Genomic DNA, 12060 nt, shown 5'->3' with positions numbered 1-12060 from the left:
GTGTGTGTGTGTGTGTGTGTGTGATGGAGAGTGTGCAGGCAAGATGGGCAAATCCACTCATTGGAGGCAGATTTGGTGATGGTGTCTGGAGACTCCATCTGAACCTCTGCTGTCAACACTGGCTTCACAGCATTGAAGTTCAGAGAGTCGAAAGAGCTGAGACTTGTTTTCTTCTTGACCTCTTATTGAAAATATTACTCTTTTGGAATGTTAAAAAATTAAACCAATTTAGAAAAAAACCAAAGGTCTTTCTGTGCTCAGCTTCTCTCTGACTGAAGTGCTTTGCCAGTATGATCAGCATGACTGATATCAATACCAGATTTCCATGGTTACCCATGTTTTCCTTACAAGGATTCTAGCAGAGGCCTGTATGTGCTCACTCTGTTTTTGGTGGTTTCTGTGGTAACAATACAGACCAGAACTGTTCCTCTCTAGGCTAACATTCTGGTAGAGGCAAGCCAGGAAACAGGTAAAGAAGTGACGAGAAAGATGGCTGGAGGGGCTTTAGTTAGAGTGATCTGAAATGGCATCTTATATGAAGCCCCAAATATGACAACACAGGCTGAGGATGCTTGGATTTTTCATGTCCTGATAAGTCTTTTCATATAGGAGATGAAGGTGCTCTGTGGCCAGAATTTAAGGTCTTAGAAGCACCTTTAGTCTTGGGTAAATATTTAGATTCTATTACAACTCAATGGAGACCACAGTCAGGGTTAAGGTGAAGAATAACAACTGATTTGTTATTTTATAAATATATCTGAGGGTGAGAATAGAATTAGGGAGGAAGTCTTGCCAAGGGTGCACTGATGTCTGGGACAGGAGGTGATTACAGAGGCCCACAGAAGGGGAGAGACTTAGGATCTATTCCTGAGGCAAAGTTGATGGGATTTCTTGTGAGACTGGATGAAGATGATTCAGAGACGAGAGGGACCAGAATGGCATCAGGGACTAGATTGTGACTGTTGATGGCAATCAGAAGACTGAGGAAGAACAGTCCTTTGGTCCTCAGGTCCCCATGTGGCATCCAAGGGGCTGTTGGGAGGCAGGAATCTGAGCAGGAGGTCCAGCGTACAGTTGCTGGATGGAAGCTTTGGGGCATCTTTCACAGACCGTTGTTCTTTGGCTTTCCTGAGCTAGTGTGTGTACCCTCAACTCTTCCTGTCTGTGGCCCTGCTGCCAGGCTGCCTCCAAGCCCAGCAAACTCATTCCTCGCAGGCAAAAGCAAAAGGTGACATACACCAGGAGCCAGATTGTCCACAGCAGACTTGTAAGCAACAAGATAATCTCATTGTTCCTCCTGCTACTTAAAATAAAGGTAATATTGATTTTATGGTAGCAGTTCGAGTCCTAAGGCATCGTATTGATTAAGCGTCTAGTGAGAATTTGTAGGGCAGCCTTCTGAGCTGCAGCCACAGGGCATCTCCCCACTGGGCCAGGCCTCTGTGCTGACCCTACTATTAGAAGTGTTTAGGCTCTGGTCAGAACATTTATTTTACCTGATGGATGGCTTAATCCAGCCCGTCACCTTAATCTGACCTTAAAGATGGCAGCCCAACTCTTTTGTTCTGAGCGAATGTGGAGACTGATTTTGGCAATGTGGAGAGCTGTGTTATCAGCAGTTTCACGTTGACCCTTCGTCTGGTCAGCCCTCCTTAAACTTTGTTATCTACCTTAGGACCTGGGCTTTTTTATTTTCCTTACAATGCTTTTTTTTTTTTCTTTTGGTAGCAGCTTCTTTTGGGGATTGTCTTTTTTAAAAGGGAAAGTATGTCTTTTTTTAACACTGCCGTTATTAAGTCCATGGAACTCTTCAATTTTCACTTTCTATCAAGGGGAGTAATTTATTTGTGGTTTTTGTGACATGAAGTATTGAACATGCAAGTCAGGCTTCATAACAGTTACAGGCCTTGTTCTGAGGATCACTGGGAAAATTCAGTGCCAATTGATGTAAATTGTTCATTCTTCTGAGTATAGAAAGAGTCCCCAGCAATTATCTAAAAATAGTAGTTTTGTGTTTTAAAAAAAAGTTTTGCCTGTCTACTGCTGTAAGTTCTTCTGTTTTCTCCCGTGTCTGGTGGTTTGTGCTGGATTGGAGTGGGGAATCTCAGGAATCTCAAGAGGGTTGACACAGTAAATGCCCAACTGAACTTTGGTGATGCTCACTGCTGTGCGGTGGTGATGTTGGCGACAGCTGCCTTTATATCATCCCCAGTATACAGCTCGGGGCCAGGCACACAGGCTGCCACTACCTAGACAGAAGCTCAGTGAAGAACGGATACCACCAGCCAGCATGTGAGATTCCCTTCCACCCTGTAACACCAGAGCTCATTCCATGTCTTTTCTGAAATACTCTGGGTACTTGACATTCTTTAGTCCTTCCTTCATATGGTTACCCTCAAAAGGAGCCACATGAATTTGCCTTTTTGCACATGTGCCCATGTTCTTTGTTTGGTGCCAGACTGGACACAAGTTTTGAACCTTTCATAGTTAAAAGCTAATCAACCCAGCATTCCTAGGCCAGCGCCTAGCACTGCAGCACTGCAGCACTGCAGCACTGCGCCTGCCTGCTTCTCAGTTCTGCCTTTGAGGAGGCGTGCTGGCTGTGAGCTCAGGGCTCTTTTGGAGGGAGGAGATACGATGGTTATTTTTTAGCCTAGCCAGTTGGTGCCTGGTCGGAGTGATGAATGGTGCAGTGTGGGAAAAACTAGCCTCTGCTGGGCTCCTGAGCAGTCATTTAGGGGTGGTTTGAGAGTTCTCTGAAATGGACTACACTCCGGGCTGCTGCTTGTGGTCTCCGGTATCTTGTCCATGTCAAAGCTTGCCTTGTTTCTTTACTTGGAATCTGGAAAATGCTCAGGCTCAGACTCCTTCTCAAGTTGCATTTGGTCTCATCACCCTTGGCTTCCAGGGGCCTGTGACAATGGGACTGTTTATTGTTCTTGTCTTTTTTTTTTTTTTCTCTTTTGGTGTTCAACTAATTTAACCCACAATAAAGTTAATCCTCACTTCTTTGGGACAGTCAAGATTAACATATTAGCTGTTTTCAGAACCATTTTCGTGAAAGCAAGTGTGTTGTTCCACTGGCTCTTGGGGCTGACATATGCAGTTGATGGCTTTTTAGAAGTCAGGTTTCAGAGCAAACCACAACTGCCCTGGGTTACTAAAGTTCTCTTTAATGTTGACTGTGAGCATGCGTGTGTCAAACATGAGGGAGTGGGATTACCTTACTGTGTGTATGTTAGAGGGAACAAGGGAGGGAGGGAGCAAAAGGAGGAGGGAAGTGTGTGTGTGTGTGTGTGCACATGAGAGGGAGAGGGAGTGAGAGAGAGAGAACATGCTGTTGGAATTGAAGCTTTTACTGTCAATGAAAGCACACTGGTTAAATACCCAGATGCCAGGGCCGGGGTACGTGGATCTGAGTACTGGCTTTGCTACTTTCTAATTATGTAACTTAAGGCAAGTTGCTGAATTTCTCTGCTCCTTCCTTTCCACTGTCTTTATCAAGTGAACAAAACTATGGTAGCGGCATTGAGGTTGCTCTAAGGCTCCATCCAGCGTGTTGATTTGGATAAACTGTTTAGAACAGAGCTTTGTGCGTGACCAGTCTTTACTTGTCATTTCTAGCAGCAATTAGCAATTGCACAAAATTAGAAGAAGAGGAGACATAATTGTTACGCCATGTCAAGCATGGCTGTGCGTGTGAAATGCTTTAGGAGCTATGGCTAGTCCTGTGGTTTGTGTTACTAGTTTAGGGAGGTGTCTGCTGTAACAAAAACTACGTGAAGATTCTACATGACGTCTTAAATGTAGTTTTTGATTTCTTATGTAGTAGCGAGGGTTACTTGGCTTCATGCATTCTGTCAGTAGGAACCTTGGCGGGCTCCACAGAAGGCTGCAGAGGTCACCTCAGGTTATCTCCGCTGAAGCCAGCGGGGGGGGGGGGCGGGGGGGGAGAGCAGGCAAGGCCGTGTGTAGGAGCGTTTTATGGGCCAGCCCTGGCTGTGGCACTCAACACGTCTGTTCCCACTCCTCTGGCCAGAGCTGCCGTCCGTCCTCCGCATGTTCCTCAGGAGTCTAGAGATGGAGAAGTGAGAAAAGCCTCGTCTCCAGACTCCGAACTGAAACTGCACAACTGTCCCATTGGGGGTTTGTGAAATGCAGTCTTACAGCAGCTTCCAAAGATGACACATATTTTATGCAAAAAAAAAAAAAGTGACTACATTGGATAATAATTTGTGTTTTCTAATTTCCAAGAGTTTCCAAGTATGAGGTTGCTCTAGGGCTCCCGAGTGTTGATTTGGAGTTTCTAAGAAAATCATTAAGGGGTTTTCCAGGCCAAATAAGTTTTAAAGTAAAATGGTTTTAAAAACTGCTCACTTTCTTAAATTGTAAAGAAGTGTTAATGGGAAATGTGGGTGCAATTTAATCTGTTTATCCTGCTGGTGAGTGGACCTTCAAAGGCCTCAGGGTGTGGTTTGCCAACAAAGGCCTTCAGCGGCCCTGCTGGTGGCTCGCGGTCACATTTTGCATTTTGAGCCTTTAGATATTTTGCTCCCTTACATTCCTCTCTTTTATTCCTTTATTTTCTGATAAAATATTTGCTCCGGTGAAACCTAAGAACAGGAATCACACTGCATTTAATAACACAGGGGCTTGGTCTGCTGAATTCCACGCCAGAGAGGAACAGTGTCTTGTGTGGCTTTGTCTCTGTTTTTCTTTCTCCATTTGTGTACATGTAGACATGTACGCATGTGTGTTCATGCGTGAGGAGGCCAAGGTTGCTATCACACATTACACGATTACTTCCATGTGTAGAACAGGTAAGCCAATGGAGGTAGGAGATAATGGCTGCCAAGACATAGGAAGAGAGAGGTGGGGAAGAGTTAGGCCTGGTGATGACTGAATGACTCTGTGGCTGTACTGACATGTACACTTCAGAAGCAGAAACTGTAAGACGTGAGCCCTGAAACCAGAAGGTCCATGGCTTAGCCTTCTCTCTGCTCTGATCCCTAAGGACCCCTTTGGCTTATCTGTTTTTATTCTTCTCTTGTTCATATCTGACTAGATTGTGGTCCACGCTCTTCCTGCCGTGGGGCCCATGCTCCCTGTCTCCACTTCTCTCTATTTCTCTCCTACTACATACCTGCATGCCTGCCTCTGCTTTCTCCTGGGTCTCTCTTCTGTCTGGTCATAGTAATGCAGAGCAGATCTCTTGTGAAGCTTTAGCAGGAGAAGGGCATTGTCCTGGTGCGGTCTCTACATTGGCCTCGTACTTGTGATGACTACCCTGCATCGATAATGTATATTTGATGCATACCTACCCAGTGCCACTTTAGGAGTCAGTACTGTGGAAACTAGAAAAGCAGTTCTCTGAAGTCACGTGATCCTACATTGCTATAACTCTATGGATAACTAAATCTTCCTCATTTAAAAAGCCATTTCCATTATTTCAGATGATCTGCTTTTTCTATTGGTAGGATGGACTGTGAGCCATCTGCTCTGTGTTGTCATAACCTCGCTCTCCTCTGCTAAGGTTCCTCCTTCCTTGGAACATTTCATTTTAAGGGGCTTTTCTGCTAGAAACTTCTTAGAAGAATAAGACATGTATCTGAAAAATGGCTAATTACTTTTGCCTTTAATTTAATTTAGTCTAATTTTGGATTTTGTTTTGAGATATATATACTTAGGAAGGGTGGGGTAGAGAAAACGGGATAACACATATACGTACTTTAAAACCACGCTTTTAGTTTAAGGAACCTTTCCAATGTGATCGTTGGTTCATTCATTCGTTCTTGTGCAGAAGATTTAATTCAGACTCTCATACATTCTCAACCCGCTTCCTACCCTGAGCTACCTCCAGCCCAGCCCTCCAAGTGTGGTTTCTTTTGGCCTCTTTATCCTAATTCCAAATTGCAGCCAGAGTCCCCGAGTTACCCTGAAGGCTGTACTTTCAAGTAGGAAGGCCACTGGGTGGCACTGCAGCTCTGTGCTCTGTCAGCTGAGCCACAGAACACACTTGGGTTGCTCCAGCTGACTGGCTTTCTGGGTGTCAGGGAAATTGTTTTATTGGTAATGGGCACAGTGTCATATATTCCTCTCCACCCTGTGTAGCTATTTAATGCCCTGAAACATGCCCCTCTGTGGCCATGGCCTGTTAACTCTGCTTATTTGGTGTAATAATTAGCAGAATTTCTCACTAACAGGGGTACTTACCAACACCTCACACCTCCGCTGTGTTTTTGTACGTGATGGATTGCACATTCTCAGAAAAAGTTGGGAAGGTCAAAGCTTAACCTGGGTCTAACAGGGCTACCTCCTACACATTTGCTCAGGATAGGTTTATATTAACTTGCTTCCGAGCGTCTTCACACCTGAGCAGTGTGTAATACAAACATGTCCGAGCTTTTATGTAAGGGCTCAGTGAAGGTTTGTAAACACAACACTGTTAATTTTCTACCTTGTAGAGTGATAGAAAAATAAATGAGTAGCCACCTGCATTGGATGACACTCGGTACTCGGAGGTCTGTGTGTTGGAAGTGTGCAAGTGTAAACAGTGGTGTTTACACACTGGTGGTGAAAACAGTAGTGTTTACAACAGTGGTGCCTGCATAGGCACCACATCTTGGGTTAAAATGGGGAAGAAAAGTTACACATGGAATTTTAATATTTTCCATGGCTGTAAGTTAGGCTCCATTTAATTCTTTGTGGTTTTACAAGTCCTTCTAGGCTCCTACTATTTCTATGCCAACAATTTTATCATTTACAGAGCATGATCAGAATTAACTGACAGAAGACCCAACAGGCTAGAAATAAGTTGAAAGCAAGAAATACTTTAGTTGGGCCATTAGCTTATCCTCCGTGACCGTAGGCAGCCTGTATACCGTATCTTTGCTTTGATTCTCTCATTTCCTACAGTTGGCATAACGCCCTCTGCTCTCCTGTGTCTGCTGAAAAATAAATGGGAACTCTTTAAAATACCTCTGCTTGTATTTATTTTCCTAGCCCCAAATAAATGTAAAGTGTGGTTATAATCACCCAGGACGCCTAAGGAGCTTCCCATGTTGAAGCCAAGATGAATTGTAGAGATCTTAAAGGGGAGGTTGTTACAAAAGATTGTTACAAGTTAAGGTCTCTTGGACTTTGCCACTCATGCTTGGAGGACATACATGTATATTATATATTATTTGGTTTTTCCAGACAGAGTTTCTCAGTGTAGCCTTGACTGACGTAGACCTCATTCTGTAGACCAGGTTGGTTGGCCTCAAACTCACAAAGATCCGCCTCCCGAGTGCTGAGATTAAATACATTTGCTTGGAGCAGGGCTTTCTTTGTGAGTTCTAGCTCACTTTTAAACACCTGGCACTTTGATGCTTCTGCCTCTGTTCACATCCATGTCTACCTATGGTGTGTGTATGGGTTTGGTTGCAGGAAGCAGTGACAAGAGGTTGTTTCTGTATAGCATCCTCCTGAGGAGCAGAGAACTGGGCTCAAAGCTAAGCTGTAGTGGCTTCCGAAGCAGTGTTACGGGCTAGCCTGACAAGGAGTCCCACATCTGCCACATGTGGGCAGGAGAGGATCAGGAAGCCATGGTTAGAATGGTCCATTTGTGAGGACAGACAGCTATAGGTGAAGCCAGAGACAGCCAGGAAAAAGGAAGGTGCCACCGTGACAACTGATGTTTAAGTGGAATGAGTTTGTGACCTTTCTGGCCTTGTGCTGGAAATCCAGTGTTGGGACAACTACTTTCTCTGCAGAAAAAGCCCAAAGTTCCTGGTGCTGATTTTCTTTCTGAGTCTCGTAGATCAGGCCAGGTGAGGCCTAACACTCCTCCGGAGCCTTGGCTACAAATTGGCGCAAACCAGTGTTTTGTTTCTTTCCCAGCACAGCAAATAGCTAAGCAGGTACTGTTTAAGTTTGTGGTCAGTGCTGTTAACTCCCACCACCACTGTGGCACTGTGTTCATTATGGTTCTCTCTGGCTCCTGGAGCTCTAGATGCTACAATTTGGTCTCCACCCCCTGGTTCAGGCCCAGCTCCTGCCTCCCTGGGCTTTCTCAGTCGTCTTCCTTATCTGGCCCTCCGACCTCCAGTCTTGGTTCCTTTGAACTGAACCATATTATAAATAGAGTTAAAACACAGGGCAGCAAATTAAACACACACACACACTCACCAAAATTATGCCTTCACTGTGTTCCTGTCCTTCTCAAAAGCCTTTTGTGGCTGCTTATTACATTCAGGATGGAGTCCAGACTACTCAGCCAGACTCTCTGGACCTTCCATCATCAGGGCACAGTCTATCATCCTCGTCTTATCTCCAGCTCTCCCCTGCTGAAGCCGACTGTTAGCCAGAGGTCTAATCACCGACGCTTGATCGGCTGCTTTGATTACTGACTTTTTAGCTCTGCCGCCCTTATTACCTGGCGAGCTGTTTTCTGCTTTCTTCATCTCATCACCTTGGCACAAGGTTCTTCTCTCCTTTGTTCAGACTTCTTAGAGCACTGTTTACTAAGGCGTTTTTATTTTATTACCCACATTGTTAGTTTTCTTTTCCCCTGTTTTTCATGTAGGCAGTATAAATATTTGTTATGGATTGATTGATCTGTTGATTCTGCGTGGCTCTGACAGCCACTTGCTTGGGAGAGGGGGATGGTGGAGGGTCAGTGTGGGGCTGAAGCAGAAGCCCATCTCTGTGACTTTGCCCTTTTGATTTCTAGTGAAAGGACAAATTAACTATTTGCTTTGAGCAAACTAATGCAGTGTTTTGTGGATTTAGGGTTTGAAAAGGACCCTGGGAGGGAAAGCCTGGGAGTTGAGCTCTTAGCCTGTTTGCCAGGCTGGAGGAGCTCCACTCTGCCACAGCCTTGCCGTTTGCTTAAGTGAGGGTTGTGAAATCACAGTGGAATTTGTGGTCGCTTGCCAGCGAGGAGGAGGAAGAGAGGTTCTGAGTAAATTAGACATGCAAATTAGTAGGGCACGGGGCTCTAACAAATTATACAAGAAGTCCCAAGAAGTCCATTTCATCTTCTGTCTACAGAGTGGTGATATGTATGTATGTGCACATGTGTGCATGTGCTTTGTATGTGTGTCTGTGCATATGTGTGTGTGTGTATGTGAAGGCAGCTATTAATATATTTTCTTTAGAAGTTCTCAAACCTTTTGTTCTCCCAGCTCTTTTGTAGTAAAGTTTATTTAGAATCCCCAAACCTCTTGTTTCTGTAGAGGCTTGTCTCCAGGCAGTTACTATGTTTGGAAACAAACAGAAGAATCACAAAACAACTTTATTCATTTAATAATAGCAGTGACTGTGACTTTTTTTATATAAAAAAAATAAGTTTTCCAATACAAAAATTTATCAAAAAGATTTACATATTAGCAAATCTTTTTATTGTCTAGCACAGTAAAAACTGGGTTCTCATAGCTGATGTTGTACCTAGTTGTTCTACTGTTTTGTTCTGCTGTATTGTTTTGGTTGAGGCTTATGAACAAAATCCAGTTTCCTCAGGTCTTGAAGGGGGAATATTTGAGTGGGCTTCTTAGTGTTAAATCGTCATATTTTTCTTGATAATGTACTGAAACTTGACAAGGGTCAGCTTATTTTTTATTTTTATTTGTTTATTTTGTACAATGATCGTTTTTTTAAATTAACAAATGATTGTGTAAATGGAGTGCATTGTGACATTATGACTGGTACATATGTTGTGGGGTGGTTAAATGAAGCTAATTAGCATATCCATCACTTAATTATCATTTAGAACCTGGTTTTTTAACAACTTAGAAATTGTACATTGATGTGAGCTAGAGTCACCAGGGCTTACTCCTGTTTCCATCCAAACTTAGTAACTCTTTGACACTTATTTCTCCTCTCTGTCCCCGATCCAGATGGCTCTTCTCTTCTGTGTTTCTGCGGGGTGGACTGATTGTCCACATGCAAGGTCATGCGTTCTCTTCAGCCACAGAGTAAAGGAAGCAAACACTAATGTAGCATTGTGAGAATAGTATTGATCATGGGGTCTTTCGCCAAACTGCCTGACCAGACACTAATTAGGAAGAAGAGTCCAGCGCAGCCAGAGTGGAGGAAGAACTTTAGTGTCTGTTTCTCCAAGGCTAATTTCCTTTCCATGCTAGAGCTTAGCCATCAAAAGGGGGGAAAAATCCTTCCTAGCCTCTGTTTCTTAGCCCAGGAAAAGAATTCCTAGGCTCTATTTTTTAAACTTTAGTGTTTACAACTGGTATTTATTTTTGTTTTGTGTGTAGGAGTGTTATTGTCCACAAGTGTGCCTGTGCACCACCTGAATGCAGTGCCCACAGAGATCAGCAGAGAGTGTCAGATGGTTGTGAGCCAACATAAGGATGCCAGGAACTGAACCCAGGTCCTCTGTAAGACCAGGCAGCTTCCAACAGCTGAGCAGCGGTCCTTCCAGCCCTTATTTTTTACTTAAAAAAACAAAAATAAAAACAAAACAACAGTAGCAAGGGTCAAAGTTTTGTTTTGTTTTTCCAAATCTGTTTTTGACAATAAAAATGCCCAGCTTAAATCAACATGATTGTGTTGTTCCTGTTTGTTAGAAAATTACAGACATTGGAGGTTTTCTGGTCAGATGGCTGCTCCTGCCCCAGGGACCAGCTCTTGGGAACCATTGTAAGGAAAGCCTGCTCCAGAGCAAGGCCCCTTTTGGGCAGCAGGCACTGTTTCTTTCAGTCGTGGTCCCAGCCCAAGGCTTTGAGTTTGTGTGTTTGATCGAGTGTGTGTGTGTGTGTGTGTGTCTGTCTGTCTGTGTGTAGCGCCACAAAGCAGCTTCATTCGCTGCTGGGGTAGACTGCAGACGCGAGGCAGCAATTAAGCGATCATGTAATAGAAGACTCCCAATTTGCCAGTTTCTTTTTTTAACTTCTTGGGTGGTTGGGGCGCATCATTGAAACAATTACTACATTTACTCAAGAGTTTGTCCTTTCTATTAAGAAAGATCCCAGCCAAGTGCCTTCAGGTGAAGCGGAGGGGATTGTGTAACCGAGGCTCTGCAAACTGGTCCTTATTGTTTGAGAAGACTGATCCCTTTGTGCTGCAGCTTGGCACCCAGAATCGGTTTTAATTTAACAGTCCAGCTCCTTTAATGATCAATTCTCTATTGTGCTCTGAATTTGGTACACTCCCAGTCTGTTCTCCAAGGCACCAGCTTCTTAGGAGAAATGGGGGCAGGGGTATCAAAGAGGCCTAATCATTCGGTTATAACTTATAGTAAAGTCCCAAACCCTTTATTCGAGAATGTTCACCAGGGAAAGTACCTGGTGCTAGCATGTGCCTGTATTGTGTCGGGCGCACTGCTGGTGTTTTATCCGCCCTTGTGTAACCCTGGCGGAGGGCTGGGATGCGGGTGCTTTGTTTCTTTCTGTTGCTACCAAGACAGGGATAAGCATGAACCAGGTCGCCCTTATCTCATACCTGCTCACCCTGCCTTAGATTTTCACACACTGTTGTAATCCATTTAGTTGGATTCATGGATTAAAATTTAAGTGAAAGTGTGTAACTTCTGTGCTTAAGCTCCTTGTGGCTCTGAGTCACATGTGAGCTAAGGTCCTTCTTTGCTGGAGGGCAGGCCCTACTTACCTGGCTTCTCTGGCCTCTGAGGACCACCTGCAGTCTGTTGCGGTCCACAGTGGCTGGCCTGACTGCCTTCCTTTCAGTCTCCAGAGTCCCCAGGCTGGGTTGTCCTCAGAGTTTGGACAGTCCCAGAGCTTTCCTCTGCTCTCAGCTTCTCAAGGTTTGAGTCTTACCTGAAGCCTCTTGGTTTGTGCTTCACTGACCAGCCAGGCTTCATTGGCTCTTGCTCTCCACAACCCTTAATTTTTAAAAAAATATATTCTAAAGTATTTGTGTGTCTTACGTAGGGGTGTGCACGCACGAATGCAGGTGTCCACAGAGGCTGAAAGGGGATCTTGGATCCCCTGCAACTGAAGCTGCGGGCACCGGTGAGCTGCTTGGCATGGCCGCTGGAAACTGAGCTCAGGTCTTCTGCCAGAGCAGCAGGTCTCCGTCAGGGAGCCTCCTTCCTCTGTAGTTATC

General features: G+C 44.5%; 1 protein-coding gene across 2 annotated transcripts in view; it reads left to right on the top strand.

Moving 5' to 3' along the window:
* The window catches only part of Fto (FTO alpha-ketoglutarate dependent dioxygenase), a 351507-nt gene that overhangs the window by 59418 nt on the left and 280029 nt on the right, over nucleotides 1-12060 (top strand). The window contains exon 1 of one of the 2 annotated variants that reach the window (XM_021171162.2): nucleotides 8941-9048. The exons of the other annotated variant lie outside the window; for it this stretch is intronic. Coding sequence (XP_021026821.2) covers nucleotides 8956-9048 — 93 coding nt within the window. The 5' untranslated portion in view covers nucleotides 8941-8955. Of the gene's footprint in view, nucleotides 1-8940; nucleotides 9049-12060 lie in introns of those variants that run through there. 2 annotated transcript variants of the gene reach the window in all.

This window comes from Mus caroli, unplaced genomic scaffold (genome assembly GCF_978045245.1).
Source record: "Mus caroli unplaced genomic scaffold, Mus_caroli_1 scaffold_10, whole genome shotgun sequence".
In the NCBI taxonomy this organism is placed as follows: Eukaryota; Metazoa; Chordata; class Mammalia; order Rodentia; family Muridae; genus Mus; species Mus caroli.
Note: the sequence above shows the minus strand (reverse complement) of the source record. Positions and strands in the feature narration are given on the sequence as shown.